This window comes from Fukomys damarensis, unplaced genomic scaffold (genome assembly GCF_012274545.1).
Source record: "Fukomys damarensis isolate Sample0158 unplaced genomic scaffold, DMR_v1.0_HiC HiC_scaffold_2, whole genome shotgun sequence".
Classification (NCBI taxonomy): Eukaryota; Metazoa; Chordata; class Mammalia; order Rodentia; family Bathyergidae; genus Fukomys; species Fukomys damarensis.
The window spans coordinates 48,363,807-48,379,005 of NW_022900914.1; the positions used below are offsets into that span (position 1 = coordinate 48,363,807).

The following is a 15,199-nucleotide window of genomic DNA, read 5'->3' on the forward strand; positions in this document are numbered from 1 at the left end:
TGGGGGGACGGGACAAGGCCATGATTCAGTCTCGAGGGCCAGCGTGAGGATCAGAAGCAGGTCCAGAGGCTTCCCAGACGTGGCGCAGTCATGGCCACCAGCAAACAGTCTCTGAGTGTGGTCATCTGAGGACTCAGAGGCTTTGGTCTTGGCACCTGGACTGTGGTACTCTCCTATGGCCCAGATTTCCCAGCCCCCACCCAGTGCAGACCCTGGGCACAGCCTCCCCCTTCCATCAGAGACAACTCAGCTGGCCATTTGTTAGTTCCTCTCCAGTTCTCTGGCCAGGGATGGGTGCAGGCCTGGGGGTCCGCCATTTTCAAGTCTCAAGGATACTGGGGACAGTGGAAGGTCCTCATGTTGGGTTCACTAGGGGGAGCCAGGGTGGGGAACCCTATGCTGCCTGCTTGATCAGATCTGCTATTTACTCCCCTCTCACCAACAATAAAAAAACCCTTTTGGAAGTCACCTCTCTGATATGTGTGTATAGTGAAGCCTAGGCTCCTCCAAGGAATCACATCCAGGGCCTGCCTGGCAGTAGACTGGAATGGTGGCAGTGAGTGAGTATGGCTTGGGAACTGAGGTTGCCTTCTGCCACCTTTGCCAGGTCCAGGATCCCCAAGCAGGAACTAAGAGTGAGTGCTATTCTTTCTGGGTCCCCTGTTGCTGGAAAGGACAGGAAACAAGTCAGTTTCATGGGCCACACTGGCAGTAAAAGAAACAATGTGGTGGCCACTGTGGCTCACAGTGGGAGCTGGGGAGGGACATGCCAAGGCTCAGTGAAAAGAGTGGGTACAGCAATGGGGGTGGGGGGGCACCTGCACCAGCCTCCTGAAGGCCAGAGTCCCAGGGTGCTGGGCTGAGAAGGTAGTGACTTGGTTTTGACCATGAACTAGCACTGAGGGGCCTTTTTTTGGGACTAGGTGAGAAGGAAGAAACTGGGCAAGGAGCAGCCACAGGAGATGGGGTGCCCTGAGCCCAGGCTGCTGGCTGGAACAGGCAGGAAGTTATGCTTATCTCTTTCTGGGCTCTTCCCAGGCCCGGGAGAGCCAGTCGCGGGGGATCTAGAAGTAAAGAGTCTCTGGATGAGGGGCCAGCACCCCAGAGGGTAGAGGCTGCAGGGACCATTGAGTAAGCTGGTTATCAGTCAGCACTGGCTGACACAGGGTGCCAGGATCATGCCCAGCCTGCCATAAAATAAGCAGTGTCACCCTGCTCACCTTTCCCTACTCAGGTAAGACTTGCACCCTGGCTCCCAGATAGTCATGCTGGGGTACATTCTCATAGCCTTCCTGTATCAGAGCCCCGACTCCATCTTGCAGACCCAGCTCAGACCCTACTGTCCCTCTCAGGAGATGTGCCTAGAGGCAGAGCACCCCAAGGTCCAGCTGTCTCAAATCCCTAGAACAGCCCCACAGCCTTGCTCTGTGGCCTGGGAAGGGTTAACCTTGAGCTATTTACCTGTTTCTGAGCTGGCTCATTGTGGGTGGGGGCCAGAGTCAGGAATGCATTCAGAGCACCTCTGCCTTACAGCCTGGGAACACACACACCTGCAGCCAGGGCCAGTGGATAGTTTACATATTTGAACCTGGAGCTAAGGTGCAGAGACATAAACAGGAAACTGGATCCCCCAGCCTGTGCCCCACTCTCAGGGGGTTTTACCCACTACAAAGCCCTCCCTCCTCCTGGCCTTACTGCTGCTGGCTTTTCGGCCTTCTTTTCAAAGACAAAGGGCTGGGGGTGGGGCGTTCAGCCTGACCCTGTGACATAGCTCAAAGCCACTTCCTGCGCCAGGGGTCTGAGCTTCTGAGGATCCACAGGTGGTGGCAACAATGACAGAGTCCCAAAGCCTAGGCAGATACTTGGCTGACCCTGTGTGCCTGAGGCCTCTGCCAAGACCCAGACTGGCTTGCTCATCAGGTAGGCACATTCACCCTTTCACCAGGGCTGGGCAGTTCCCGGCTCCTGCTCAGACATACACAGATTCACAGGCCCTTGGAAGACAGGAGTGTTAGGTTTGAGCTGGGGAGCAGCTAAGGCCTGAGCCTTGTTCCCCAGACCACTGGGTCAGGCCTCTGATACTAGTTCTGGGTTACCAGGCCTTCTCAATGAAGCTGATTCCTTGGCCAGACACTCAAGGCCTTCTGGGACTTTCTCCACGTTCCTTTCCTACCAGGTACTTTCCATTTTTCATATATTTGAGGCCTGAGGCCAGAGTATATCTTATTCCTGTAAAGCTGCCTCTTTGTGAAAGCCTCCTCAGACCTTCCCACACCAAACCCACTGCTGCTGTCTCTGCAGCCTCCAGCACTCGTATTTACCTTCATCACATCCCTAAGTGAAGACCAGGCGTGCTTCCAGTAGCCCCACAACCCACCCCAGTGTGAGCCATTGGGACACCTCATTGTCCCCATGCCTTCTGCAGATGGTCCTCAATAATGGGTGAACCAAATGGAACAGAAATGGAGCAGGAATAGAACAGGAATGCCTCAAGTGCAGGGGCTCCTCTTACTCTTTCAATTCCCCATGTTTTGCCCACCGTCAAAGACTCTGAGCCCCCTTTTTGGAACACTGCACTGTACCTGGGTGCCCTCTGGTGGACCAATCTCAAAATCATTCTCTGCCCCCATCTTCTAAGCCTCAAGGCCTCAGTTTCCTTACAGGTACAGTGGGAAATTTTTCTATATCCTGAGGCTAGGATGAGGATAAAACCTAGGAATAGGTGGGACAGCCTTTTGAAGGCTTAGAATACCCAGGCAATGCTATGTAAAGAAGGCAGGGCAGTGCCCAGGGCCTGTTCTGTGGACTTAGCCCCCAAGGCTGATTTCTTCCTATGGGCCAGCCATGTTCAAAACAGCTTGCACAGATCAATGCTTTTAATCTTCTCAACAGAAGCTTCACACAACCAAGCCTCCTCTCAGCCCTGAGCTCACTGAGCTGATCTAGAATGTCCTGGGAGAGGGAGAACTGGGGAGATAGGCTGGGAGATAGTCTGCTGAGGCCTGTCATTGGGAATATGTGCACGCTCATGTATGCGTGTATGCATGTGTGCCTGTGTGTGTGTGTGTGCCTCTGTACATGAGAGGATTGGGGATAGGGGTGTGGGGAACAGGCAACATGACAGGTGGCGTTGGCGTTCCTGGGCTCTGAGTGGCTTTGCCATCCCCATTCGTCCCTCCTTGGGGGTCCTGTGGGCAAACTCCAAGAAAGCAGCGGGCGGGGAGGCGGCAGATTTCTGAAGGCAAAAATAGCCTGCTTTGGAGTTCAGTAGGGACTGATTAAAGCAGTAAATGAGAAAAACCCCAAACAAACATCTCCAAGCAAAGTAGGAGAAAGATTTGAGACTGGATGAGAGGAAGTTCCAGCTATGGGGACAGTGAAAGCCACTGTGGACTCAGGAGGGACATAATGCTCCTTAAACATCACTTCTGGCTTTTTACCAGACCTGAACACAGGAGCCAACAACGTCAAGGTGGCCCCACATGAGCTATGTTCTGTGTTAAGCATGTATAGAGTATAAGATGTTGGCATTAGGAAACACTGTGTTTCAGGGAGGAAGAAAGGACTGCTGTCTTGAGACAAGAGATGGGACTAGAGTTTGCACATGTGAGCTAGAACAGATCTTGGGGGTCACAACAGGGAGGAGTTCCCAGAGGAAGCCATTTCTAGAACAGCTTGAGAGGACCTGAGGCGAATCTCAACTCTTTCCCCTTCTTGGTTAGGAGTTCAAATACTTCCTCAGATAAAGGGATACAAGCTGGAGAGACACTGGCTTCTGGTGGGTCATAGCTAGCTAGCCAAGCTGGTTCATCAAACCACCATTTTTTTCAGGGTTGGTGAGGGGTGGAGGTTCTGGTAACCACTGTGGGTGACTGCATTCTTCTTCAATGTATGGAGGGTGCACCTCTTTGTTTCTCACCTCTGGAAACTGTAAGGGTGGCAGGAAGGAATAGGGGCTAGCTATGCTTAACCCACATTCCTCCCCACACATGGGTGTGGCCTCTAAGAGCCACCCTCTCAGGCCAGGGAGAGACACATCTGAATGATGCTGAGGACAAGGGGAAGGCTTCAGTCTCCCTCAGAGCACACCTCCAAGTTCCCAGGACCCTCTAGAGCTGCGAGGAGGAGGGGTTAGACTGAGAGGGAAGGGATCTGGGGTTGACAGGGCTAACAGGGAGGCTTAGAGCAGGAAGCCCTTGGGCTGTTAGGTCTTTTCTTCCAGTCAAGGTGCTCCAGAAGTTGGTAGAGAGGGAGGAGGGGTCCCCTCTTGAGGTGTCAGGGAAGGCCAAAGGTCAGGGGCCAACAAAGGAGGAGACAACTGACTGAGCAAACAGGCCAAACAGGAAACAACCCTTCTGGCTAGTGAACCTGACTCCTTGTCCCCTAGAGGCCCCTATACAGTCAGGGCAGGGAAGCCCAGTGCCTCTGTCTGCAGCCCCAACCCAAAAGCACACAACCTGATCTCCTCATCTCCCTCTCTCTTGACTGGGTCCCTATAGCAGCTGGTAGTGGGCCTCAGGAACCATGAGGCATGCTTCAAAGGGGGCTAAGGCCCTGCCTATTTGCCACTTGGCACTTTTTCACACACCAAGCCTGGCCCCAGAGGATTGCTCAGAGGGCACATCCATAGGGTAGGCCAGGCAGGCATTGGACTTTAGGCCACAGAGCCACCGTTGCTCTCCTGACACTAGCACCAGGGCTACACTTGGCATTTTCACTTCCAGAATCCTACCCAGCAGGGCCAGGAAGGAACTTAGTTCCAACTTGCAGCTGGATAGACTAAGGGCTCTGAGGTTAAGTCCCAGGCCATGCAGAGGGTCTCGGCCAAGGAATACCAACCAGAGGGACTGAAGGCAGGCCGGGGGGACCCAGCACGGCTCCTGCCCCAACACCACCTTGGGACTGGGCCTTGCCCCTGGGTGCCCCCCGCTCCCCATGCCACACTCCTACCCAGACAAGCCCCACCTTCTGTGGACACATTTCAACCTCACCAAATCAGCTAATTATTGACAGTTGGTGAAGAGGAGATTTCACTTTTTCCTCCTGTTAAACTGCTCCTAATTAGTTCCCTGTCACCACGCTGGCTTGCACGCAGCCCGTTCACAGTGCCTCATTAACCTTTTGCTCCTCTCCTGCCGCCTGCCAACAAGATGAAGACAAAAACAGATTGTCGAACAATGGCTCCGGCTTGTATGTACAGCCCTGTTCCCCAGCCCCTCAGCTCTCAGGGGAACGGGGCGGGTGGGTGGGGGCTGCAGACAGGAGGACAGACAGAGAGGAATCAAGGAAGGGAGAAGAGACACAAAGGATAGAGGCAGAAACAGAGGCAGGGAGGAGGGAAGGGCGGCTTGGCCAAGGTAGTGCTTCTTAGTCTCAGGAGACATGAGGTTCATTAAACAGGATTGGAAGCATTTCCAGGTAGGGACCACTTGCTGTCAGAGTGGAAAGGACATTTGCCATCATCCCATTCAGCCTCTTATGGGTCTATGGACTGGACTCGACCTCCTTGAGGGACTGAGGCACCAATACATGTGGTGGATAAGTGGAGCAGGGACAGAGGCCTGGAATTCAGAGCCCTAATCTCCAGAGAGGGCAGGGTCAGAAAGGGCATCACAAATCAGGAAGCCCAGGGAGGCTTCTACTACCTACCTGACCTAGAGTGGGCCCTGGGGCAAACACAAGCATAGTCCTCCCCACCACCTGATAGTTCTTGAGTTTTTGTTTCTACCACTGGAATTGAGACTCTCTGACACCACCATGATACCACCATGCCAGTTACAAGAAGAGAAAGTGCTTCCAATCTATATGGGGGACTATGAGACAGGGAACAGATTCTGGGTGGGAATGGGCCTGCTCATGCCTGGGAACAGTCTGGCCAAGTGTGTCTGAGTTACAAAGCCCATCTGGTTAGGTTACAGGGCCCATTTGGGCAGACTCCATGTTCCCTGAACAGCCTGGTCCCAGTTGAGAGGCCTGGCCCTGTCCCCCAGTTCTCACAGGTCATGAGGAGGTTCTCAGGTCCATCTTTTGGGCTGCTCGACTCCCCTACCCCTTCCTCAGCTCTCAGAAAACAAAGATGTACACTCAAGCAGGTCCTTGTGAAAATGTGTACCGATTCCTTGTGAAGGACAGGAAGCCAAGGGGAGGACATTGGAATGCTCCTACTGATAAGTAAGCAGTGAGTGGTCTGGGCCTGTTTGTACAGTGAGGTGTGGACAGGCTGAATCTTTCTGCCTGGGTACTAAGCCAGCTCCACCATTACCAACATGTTCCTCTGGTAAGGTATTCAACCTTAAAGAGCCTCAGTTTCCTCATTTGTAAACAAGGGACATTTGGTGCCCTCCTTGTAGGGTTGCTTGTACTGGATTCTTCAATTCCCTGCCATAGCAAACTAGGCCCCTCTACCCACTGGGCCCAGGGACCCCTGGAGGCCAGGTCTTCTACCTTGGGCTAAGGGTAGTCTCTCTGATCACTGCCCTTTTGACAAATCCCCCATTCCCATTTTCCAGAGCACCAATGAGTGGAAATTATTTTGCTGATCTCCCATGATTACCTATCCCCGAGCTCACTTCTCTCAACAAAGTCAGAAAACTGATTACCATTTTGATTCCTAGATGGCTGGGTCTAGCTATATCACCTGGTCATCAAGTTTTATCAGTTTCACAAATCCCTTCTGTGGTAGCTCACTCTGAAATGCCCTTGTCCTTGGTTTTCAGGACTATAGTCCACCTGGGGTTCTCCTCCTACCTCTGGCAGCTTCTTTCCTTCCTTGATGCTGTTTCCTCTCCCACAATGACCTCACCCTCTCCTTAGCTTCAATTCCCCTCTGTGCACTGAAGATCCCATATTCCAGCCAAATCTGTCCCCACAGCTGTAGTTGCACACATTTAGCTGATATTCAATAATACTTTGGACTTCAGGCTTTAGGAGGACTTCATACAATAAAGCAGAGTTCCCAGTGTTCTGCCTGGTCTAGTAGATGCTTAGTAGAGGTAGATGTTATTATTATTACTATTATTATTTATTTGCAATTTGACTCTCAGTGTCATCTTAATGGCAGAAATACTGATTCAGAAAGGACAAACAAAAGCTCCTTCCCAGGAACTAAAGAGGGGATTGAAGTTCTTCCCCCAACCTCTAGAAACCACACCAATCACTGCAGGCTAGCCATTCTAGGAACCAGTTCCTAAACTTGATCTCCAAGTCCCCTAATTAATTAATTAGTGTTTCAGTGATTACTTCTGTTGACAGCCTTGGTGACTTTTGGCAAGGCTGGGTCAGCTCAAGCAAGTCCAGACTTATTAAGGCAAATCCCTCTGGTTTCTGGGATGTGAGACATGATCTCTGTATGGCAAGAAGCATCTAGTTAGAATTAATTGGGAGGACGAATGGGGGAGCACGAGGTCCTCTCAGCCATTGGCTGATGGCCTTGGTGCCATGGGTCACAGACAGGCCTCCAAATACCCCATAATGCCCATGGCAGCCTGCATCCTTTTGAGACTCAGCATGTAGCTCTGAAAATCACTCTCCTACCCTCCCTTCCTAGAGAACGAAGATCTCTTAGGTAATGACTATATTCTTCCTCATCTAGAGAAATCAGCTTGGATTGTGGCAAAAGGACTTTGGTTAAACACCCAGAAAAACTATTTTTCATGGTTATTTGGACAGGCATGCATGTCAGAGAAGCTGGGCTTTGACAGGGAGGCACAGCAGCTGCCACTGGACCACCCTCTGCACTGGGAGTGAGGTCTGTGACTCCAAAGTTTCCTCCCACCTTGGCACCTGGCTTCCCTGGGCCTTCATTTCTCAGCAGAGCCAGGAGACCTTGAAGTCCTTGCAGCTGAGATAGACTCTGATTCAGTGCCCTGGATTTTTCTGCCTGGGGTTCTTTCCCTTGTTGGTAGGCAGAGCATCAAGAAAGCCTCACAAGTTCCTGAAGCTCTAAGCACAACTATGCCACAAGCATGTGGGGCCCTCAGAATCTCTCCTAGAACCCTGGGCTCAGGCTGACTGCACAGAGATAAAGACTCGGAGTGCCAGGCCCAGCCCTTCAGGGATACAGATGTCAAGGCTGCCAAGAATATCCCCCTCTTGTCTTCAAAACTTCTAGGTAACCTGGTATCCAGGCTGGGCTTTCCATGGGGTGGGAAGGATGACCCTGCCCTCACAACAAAGCCGAGCCCTGTGGGTGTAAAGTAGGTGGTGGCTCTTATCACATTACAGGTTCCTACCCTGGCTTGCCCTGGATGATAACCCCAGAATGTGGGACTCTAAGGCCCTGGGTCCATTCCTCATCAGCCTGCAGCTTATTGTCACCTTTCCTGACTTCCTTCCTACCACCTCTTCTAGGCCTTTTCTGAAGCAGGGTCAATCCTGAAATCACAAACTCAGAGTGTCCCTATCTGGCCCAAACCCCTGTAACTCCCCACCACTGCACTTCTCATGGGCCCAGTTAGTTGGACCTGCTTCTTCTGCATGGCTCAACCCCACTTCATCTGTCCCCTATTTCTCTCCCTTCTGCCAAAGTGAGCAAGGGGCTCATGCCCTGCCAAGACTGGTCCCTTGTGTATGCTCTAGTCCCCACCCCGCTTCCTGGCCATGTTCTCTTTCCCTCCTGGTATTTCTCTTTTCAACTTATACAAATCCCAGTCTGTCCCATTTAAAAAGGGGAAAAGCAAATAAATAAAAGCTCTCTGGATCCCACATGTATTCTAGCAATGGTCTTGTTTCTCTTCCCACCACGACACGCCTTGTCTCTCACCTGGCCTCCACCCCTTGGGTACAGGGTTTGCCTTCACTGCCTGAAGGACAATAGGTACTCTCCAACTTCATGGGCCTTGGGTGGCCCACCTGCCCTTGCTCAGACTCACCTGGCTCTGCCTGTACAGTACTGGTTCTATCCTGGTGGTCTCTACTTCTGTCCCTGAGTCCAGGCCTCTCCTGAATTCCAGACCTAGAGCGAACTCCCTCCAGGGCATCTCCATTTGCATGTTGCACAGGCTCTTCACTCACACCCATGGGTCCATCCCATGCAACTTGCTGTCCTCCTTCAACCCTGCATCTCCTCTGAAGTAGTGTCTATATTTGCCTTCTGCTTTCAAAACCAGAAAACCAGATGTGTCTCCTGCTGGCTCCCTTCCCTCCCACCACATACAGTCCTTCATGAAATCCTGATGAAGAGGCCGCCTAAATCTCTAAAAGGACCCACTTCTCTTGATGCCCACTGCCAACAGCCTGGTCCAAGCCACCATCATCTCTTGCTGGACACCTGCCACAGCCTCCTGATGGTTCCTTCTCCTCCAGAGCTCCAACCCAGCCTCATGACACAGCTCCGGGGATTGTCAAAAATCAGGAATTTGTACAGCCCTCAGGATAACATGTACCTTCTCTGCTTTGGCTTCCGAGTTCCCCGCACCACCTGGCCCCAGCTCCCTTTACCTGGCCCATGGCATTTCACTCCGCTCCCTGCTCCTGGGACATGCCATGTGCTCCCTCTCCTCGGTACCTTCACATCAACTGATCCCTAGCTCATGTGTACCCTACCCCTTCTCATCTGGCCAACTCCAGCCCAGGGAACTGCCACTTCCCTCAGGGCTGTCTTCTCCCATATCCAGCTGACTTACTTCCTTGTGTTTACTGCTGGACGTTCAACTCTGAGAGGCCACAACCTGGCCAGTCTCACTCACAGTTCTAATCCCACTGCCTTGCACAGTGCTAAGGAGTCAGTGCTGGATAAGTCTTTGTTAATAAATGACCCAACTGCACCCCTTCCTTCCCTTCCCTTGACCCCCACTAACCTCTGACATCTGCGGGAAGAGGCTGATAGCCAGTGGCAGGGCCAGGCCGAAGGCTGCCAGGCACACGAGGCTTTGCACAGGCAGGAGCAGCCGGGGGCGCGCCTGCAAGAGAGCCGTCCTGTGGGGGAAAGGAAAGGAGGAGACAGTGAGGACCTAAAGATAGTATGGGTTGGCTACTAGCTAGCGTGCTGGGTCCTATTCAGTCTCAGGGCAGAGGAAATATGGTTCTGTGGTCAGTGCCAGCACCTAACTAAACAGATACAGCAGAATTCTGTCTTTGAGGCCTTCTCCAACTGTCATCCCTCTTGCCAGGTCCAGCCCTGTGTCCAGAAGGTCACATGTGTGGGAGATAATAGAAGGGGCTGTCTGTCACTGCTGCTGGGGAGACATGAAGGAGTCAATTAAATAGCAAAAAACCCAGACCATCCAGCAGAAAAAACAAAGCACACAGATCCATCCATATACACATGCACAGCCCAGAGTGGGGTCCTGTCCTAAGTGTGGGAGCAGGAGACATCCCACGGACCACCTCATCAACTTCAATCCAAGAGCCACAGAGAGGGGCAGGGACTTGCCCAGAGCCAAGGCCAAATCTGTTGCTGCTGCCTGAACTCCTGGTTTCCTGTGAGTACTTCACCCCAAGCTACTCCTAACCCCCACCTTCAGGACATTTTGCCAGCTTCCTCCCCAGCATGGCACAGCTGGCCCCACTCCCTTTGGCAGACTTTAGAGATGAGGTTTTTGGATGAGAGAGAAGCATGAAAACCCTCCCTCCAGGACCCTGAGTGTTCCAGGAAAGAATGGGGTCTGGAGACAGTGGGGACCACCACACCAGCTGGCAAGTGCACCTTAGCCACGCTCACCAGAGCTTTCCATGGTGCATGATCCAGCAGGCCCCAGAGTGGAGACCACAGCATTCGACCTGGTGGAAGCAGAGGGAGGTATGAGGGAGCCAGCATGCTGGATAACTGCACTATTTGCCAAAGGATGTTACGTGGGTACTAAAGCTGACCTCTGCATCAACCTCCATGTGGCAAACTCCTGTGAGGCAGCTGGTTAAAAATGCAAACTCCCAAGGGATTTACCCACTGAGAGTCTGACTCCTTTGGCAGTAGACCTAGAAATTTGTATTTGAAACAACCCCAGTGCATCTAAAATAGGTAATCCCAAGATCACACTTCCAAGAAACCCAGTCCCAGGATGTCCTTGCTTAGGTAGTAATAAAGATTCAATTACTTAACTATTTTATGCAAGAAAAAGGATCAGTTCCTGCCCGGCCTTCAGTAAGTGTTCTGTAATTGTGTGTCATTATCGCTGTGGTTACTGCCTGTGCAATACATGCAGAAGGAGTGAGAGCCTAGTGGCTGAGCTGTCTGCTAGTCTTTCACATGGGTGCAGACCCTGAGATTTATCCAGCTATCAAATTAAGCCTGAATTGAGCTATAGGAGCGGGGGTTCCACAGGATTAAGAGCACAGGGGGGTGGGCCGGGCATGGTGGTGGATGCCTGTAATCCCAGCCCTCACCTGTAATCCCAGCACTCAGGGAGGCTGAGGCAGGAGGACTGCTGTGAGTTCAAGTCCAGCCTGGGCTACATGGTGAGTTCCAGATCAGTCTCGACTACATAGTGAGACCCTGTCTCAAAAAACCAAAAAAAGAGCACAGTGGGTGCAGTGTCCTATTTTTTTTCCTCTGGTCCACGCAGGCTCCACACTTTCCCAGAAATCAGCTCAAGGCCTCTTGCGCTCCCTTAGGAGTCATGGAGGGACTAGAGAAAGGGTAGGACCAATTGCATGATGGCTTTCAGCTCAGATCCACTTCTTAAGCACAACTACATACAGAGTGGGACCCACGGCCTGCTCCCTATAGCAGCACACATGCTGGGGCTGCCTCCTGTTCCAGTGGCCATGACAGAAGGATGTGATGTTCCAGGAGAGCCCTGAGGGAAACGGGTGACAGGGAAAAAGAGTGACGTTCCCTCTAGGCAGCCAGATGAGGGTCAGATCTTGGGCTCCCATCTTGGAACTTCCACAGAGGCAGAAGGCATTGCATAAATCCCCTTCTGTATGGCCTGTGACTTGGGCTCTCTTGAGGTGGCTGACTACAGACTCCTGTGGGCAGGGAGCCTAGGAAGCCCCAGTCCTGTGCTCCCAACTCAGGAAAAAGGCAGGTCCAAGGCGGTAATCAAACCAGAGCATGGGAGTCCCAGCTCCAATCAGGCACAGCGAACTTAGCAGGGCAGGGGGAGGGGAAGAGGAAAGGGAAATGGCAGGAAGGGATTGGAAAGGCAGCTGGGGGAGTTAAAATATGCAGATGGAGAGATGTGCAATGCCTGGAGAAAGGAAAGACCCGGATCCCAGGGAAGGAAGGAGGAAGAGGGAGCGGACTTAGGGACCCACCAAGGGTATGGCCTGGACCCCCACCCAGCATAGATCCAGCCTGCATTTTCCAGGTGCACCCCGGGGCTCAGGAGTGAGCCACAGCCCTCGGCCCTCCGGATGCAGCAAAGGTGACACCTGGAAGCTAGAGGGATTATATCTGGGGGACTCATCCTAGTCTTAAATCAAAACCCAGCTTCCCTGTGGGGAGCTAGAAGATGCGACCTGTGTACACCTGCATCTCCTCAGTCAGCCCAGCTCTGAGCTGCAGATACTGTACTTCTTACTGGAGACTTTCCTTTCAGTCTCAGAGCCAAAGACTGTGGAGCTGTAGCTCCTGCCTCTCTTACCCTAACAGGAAGCCCTGGCTCCTTAGCTAAGAGTGCTCCTCCTAGAGACGTTAAAGTGAGGCCAGAGGCAAGCAAGTCAAGTTCCAACCCTGCCACACAACAGCTGGTCTCCCCCATTGCTGTGCATTCCTTCAGCAGTTTTAATTTGCACTCCATTAATTTGCAAGTAGGCTGCTTTGTAAGTGTTCTTTTGTCTTTTTTCTCTGGCTGTCCAGACTCCCTCACCCATTCTGGGCTCCAGGGGTAGGGGCTGCCTCCCCCACCAGTCTCCTCAGCAGAGGCCCTGAGCTAGAGCGCCTCCACCCTAAGACTGTGGAATACTTGGCAGGGCCCCTACAGTGGACCAAAGAGCTTCTGGATAGTGCAAAATGCAAAGCCCCAGTAAATAGTGTCCTTCTTTTCCAGGGAGAAACTAAGGTTGACAGAAGTTCGGTGACCACAACTGATTGGCAGGAAATGGTGGAGCAGGAGCCTAGGTTTCATCTTCCTACCAGAAGTCTCAGCTCACTCCACTACCGGCCCTGCCTCTCTTACCGCCCACTCCTGCAGTCAGTGTATGTGTGAGATTAGTAAGTCTTTGAGGACACAAACCAGGTCTTATTCATCTTGTTACTCATGGGAAAACTCAGGCTAGACTCTTTCACCTCCTCAGAAACCCTCCCTGGATCTCCAGGAGGAGCACCAAACATCTAACTTCTCACCACGCTACCCAGTGGATTCTTTGGACCCTGAGTTGAACCAGACCATGCGGCATACAGGACACTAGGTACAATATAGTCTGGGGGGGTTCAGAACTGCCCATACCACCCCCCATGACTCTTAAAGCAAAGTTTAAGTCCCCAAACCAATGGGACATTAACCATTATCCCACTTCTCTTTTCTTTTCTTTTTTGGTATGGGGATCAAACTTGGGACCTTGCAAGGCAGGCACGTGGCAGAACCACTGTGCTAAATCCCCAGCCTTTATCCCACTTTCTGAAAACTCTTCTCAGATGCAAACCAGGAAGGCATCACAGGCTTCCCATAAAGAACAGTCCCTGGATGGCCTTGGCTGAGCCAACCCTCCTGCTTGTAGTAACTGTAGAATGTGTTGGGATTACAATATCCTGAGATAAGGAGGAACTACAGCCCAGGCTCTATTCCCATTTCTCCCAGCACAGGATGTCCTGCAATGTTCTAGCCCGGCAATCTGTTTTCCAGGGGTATAAAACCCAAAGCAGAGTGCTTTCTGGGTTCCTCAGCTGCAGTGTGACATGGACCATGGACAGATAAGACACCATTTTCTCTGAATGACTTTCTTAAGCCTTGAGGGACCAGCTTGCTGTAAATCTTGGGTCTCCATAGCCTTCTGATGCCTATCCATGAATACTGAGGTTTCTTTGCTTGTCATGTAAGTGTTCTATCTTACCAGCATCATGCAAGTGACTGATAACCAGTGTACAGTGAACCTGCCTCACACGTCCAAGGTTCAGGATTCAGCAGCCTTGAAGATATTTGTCTCCTCACCTCTTTGTGTGTACTTGCAGTGGCTGGTGGTTGGGGACAATCTTGTTTCACTAGGGAGCTACAGATACAAGACCCAGAGGTACAAAAGAGATTACCCTCCTAAGATCTGCCTTTTGAACTTCCATACTGGATGAATTTCTTTCAATCCCAATGTCCAACATGCCTTGCTCAGGTACCGAGAAGCACTAACTTTTTCTAGGGTGACAAAGATGATCTCAGCCAGCCTCATGGGGTCTTTTAGCTGTTGGCCCCAATGAGAATGCTTTGCTTTGGCCAGGATGGACTCTTCAATGTCTGCAGAACAGACCTGCAGCCTTCCCAGAGAGTCCTCCCTTCTACAAAAACTCCTATCCTGCTCTTAGCCATCACCTCCTCACCATCACCCACACAAGCCAGGGCTCTAAACCCCTAGGTTCTCTCCATTTAGGGCCCTTCCCTGCTCTGTGATATTCTCCTGGGTCTAACCTAGACCTCAGGGCCTGGTTCCTTCCTTGCTCTCTGCTCAGGCTCTCTCTGCAGCACTACCACTTAAATCCTCACCATTCATTTCACACTCGTTAATTAATAGAATCTCTCTCTCTCTCTCTCTCTCTCTCTCTCTCTCTCTCTCTCTCTCATACTTCAGATCAAATTTAGGGGCTCTGTACCACTGAGCAACATCCCCAACCCCTTTTTTTATTTGAAAGAGGATCTCACTAAGTTGCCTGGCTCGCCTCAAAGTTTCAATCCTGCAGTTTCATCTTATTAATATTATTACGTTTCCTTATTTCTTTACAGTCATGACAGATATGCATCCTTAGACATTCCCTCTGAAGGAGGCAGGTAGGTTACTCATGGCAGATGCTACAAAGAATGATGCTGGCCTTAAAACCCAGGCTTCCTACCAGAGAACTCAAATTCTGCCTCACCATTCACTAGGAGAGCATGTGTACACACAATACACACACACACACACACACACACACACACACACACACACACACACACACACACACAAAAGCACCAGCTACACACACACACACACACACACACACACACACACACACACACACACACACACAAAAGCACCAGCTCCGCAGGGTGGGGCTAACCCTGTCTGTGGCTGTCCCACAGCCCCTAGCATACAGCCTGCATAGTAGGAATCCACAAATTCTCACAGAACCATACCA

The 15,199-nt window shown here is 51.7% G+C and overlaps 1 protein-coding gene across 6 annotated transcripts in view; it reads right to left on the reverse strand.

Annotated features, from left to right (window-relative positions):
- The window catches only part of Sfxn5 (sideroflexin 5), a 111,781-nt gene that overhangs the window by 6,944 nt on the left and 89,638 nt on the right, over window positions 1-15,199 (reverse strand). For 4 of the 6 annotated variants that reach the window (XM_010609605.3, XM_019205327.2, XM_010609604.3 and 1 more), the window contains one exon: window positions 9,798-9,915. In XM_010609605.3, coding sequence (XP_010607907.1) covers window positions 9,798-9,915 — 118 coding nt within the window. Of the gene's footprint in view, window positions 1-9,797; window positions 9,916-10,660; window positions 10,720-15,199 lie in introns of all 6 variants that reach the window. The other 2 variants (XM_033764769.1, XM_033764768.1) reach the window with 1 other exon arrangement.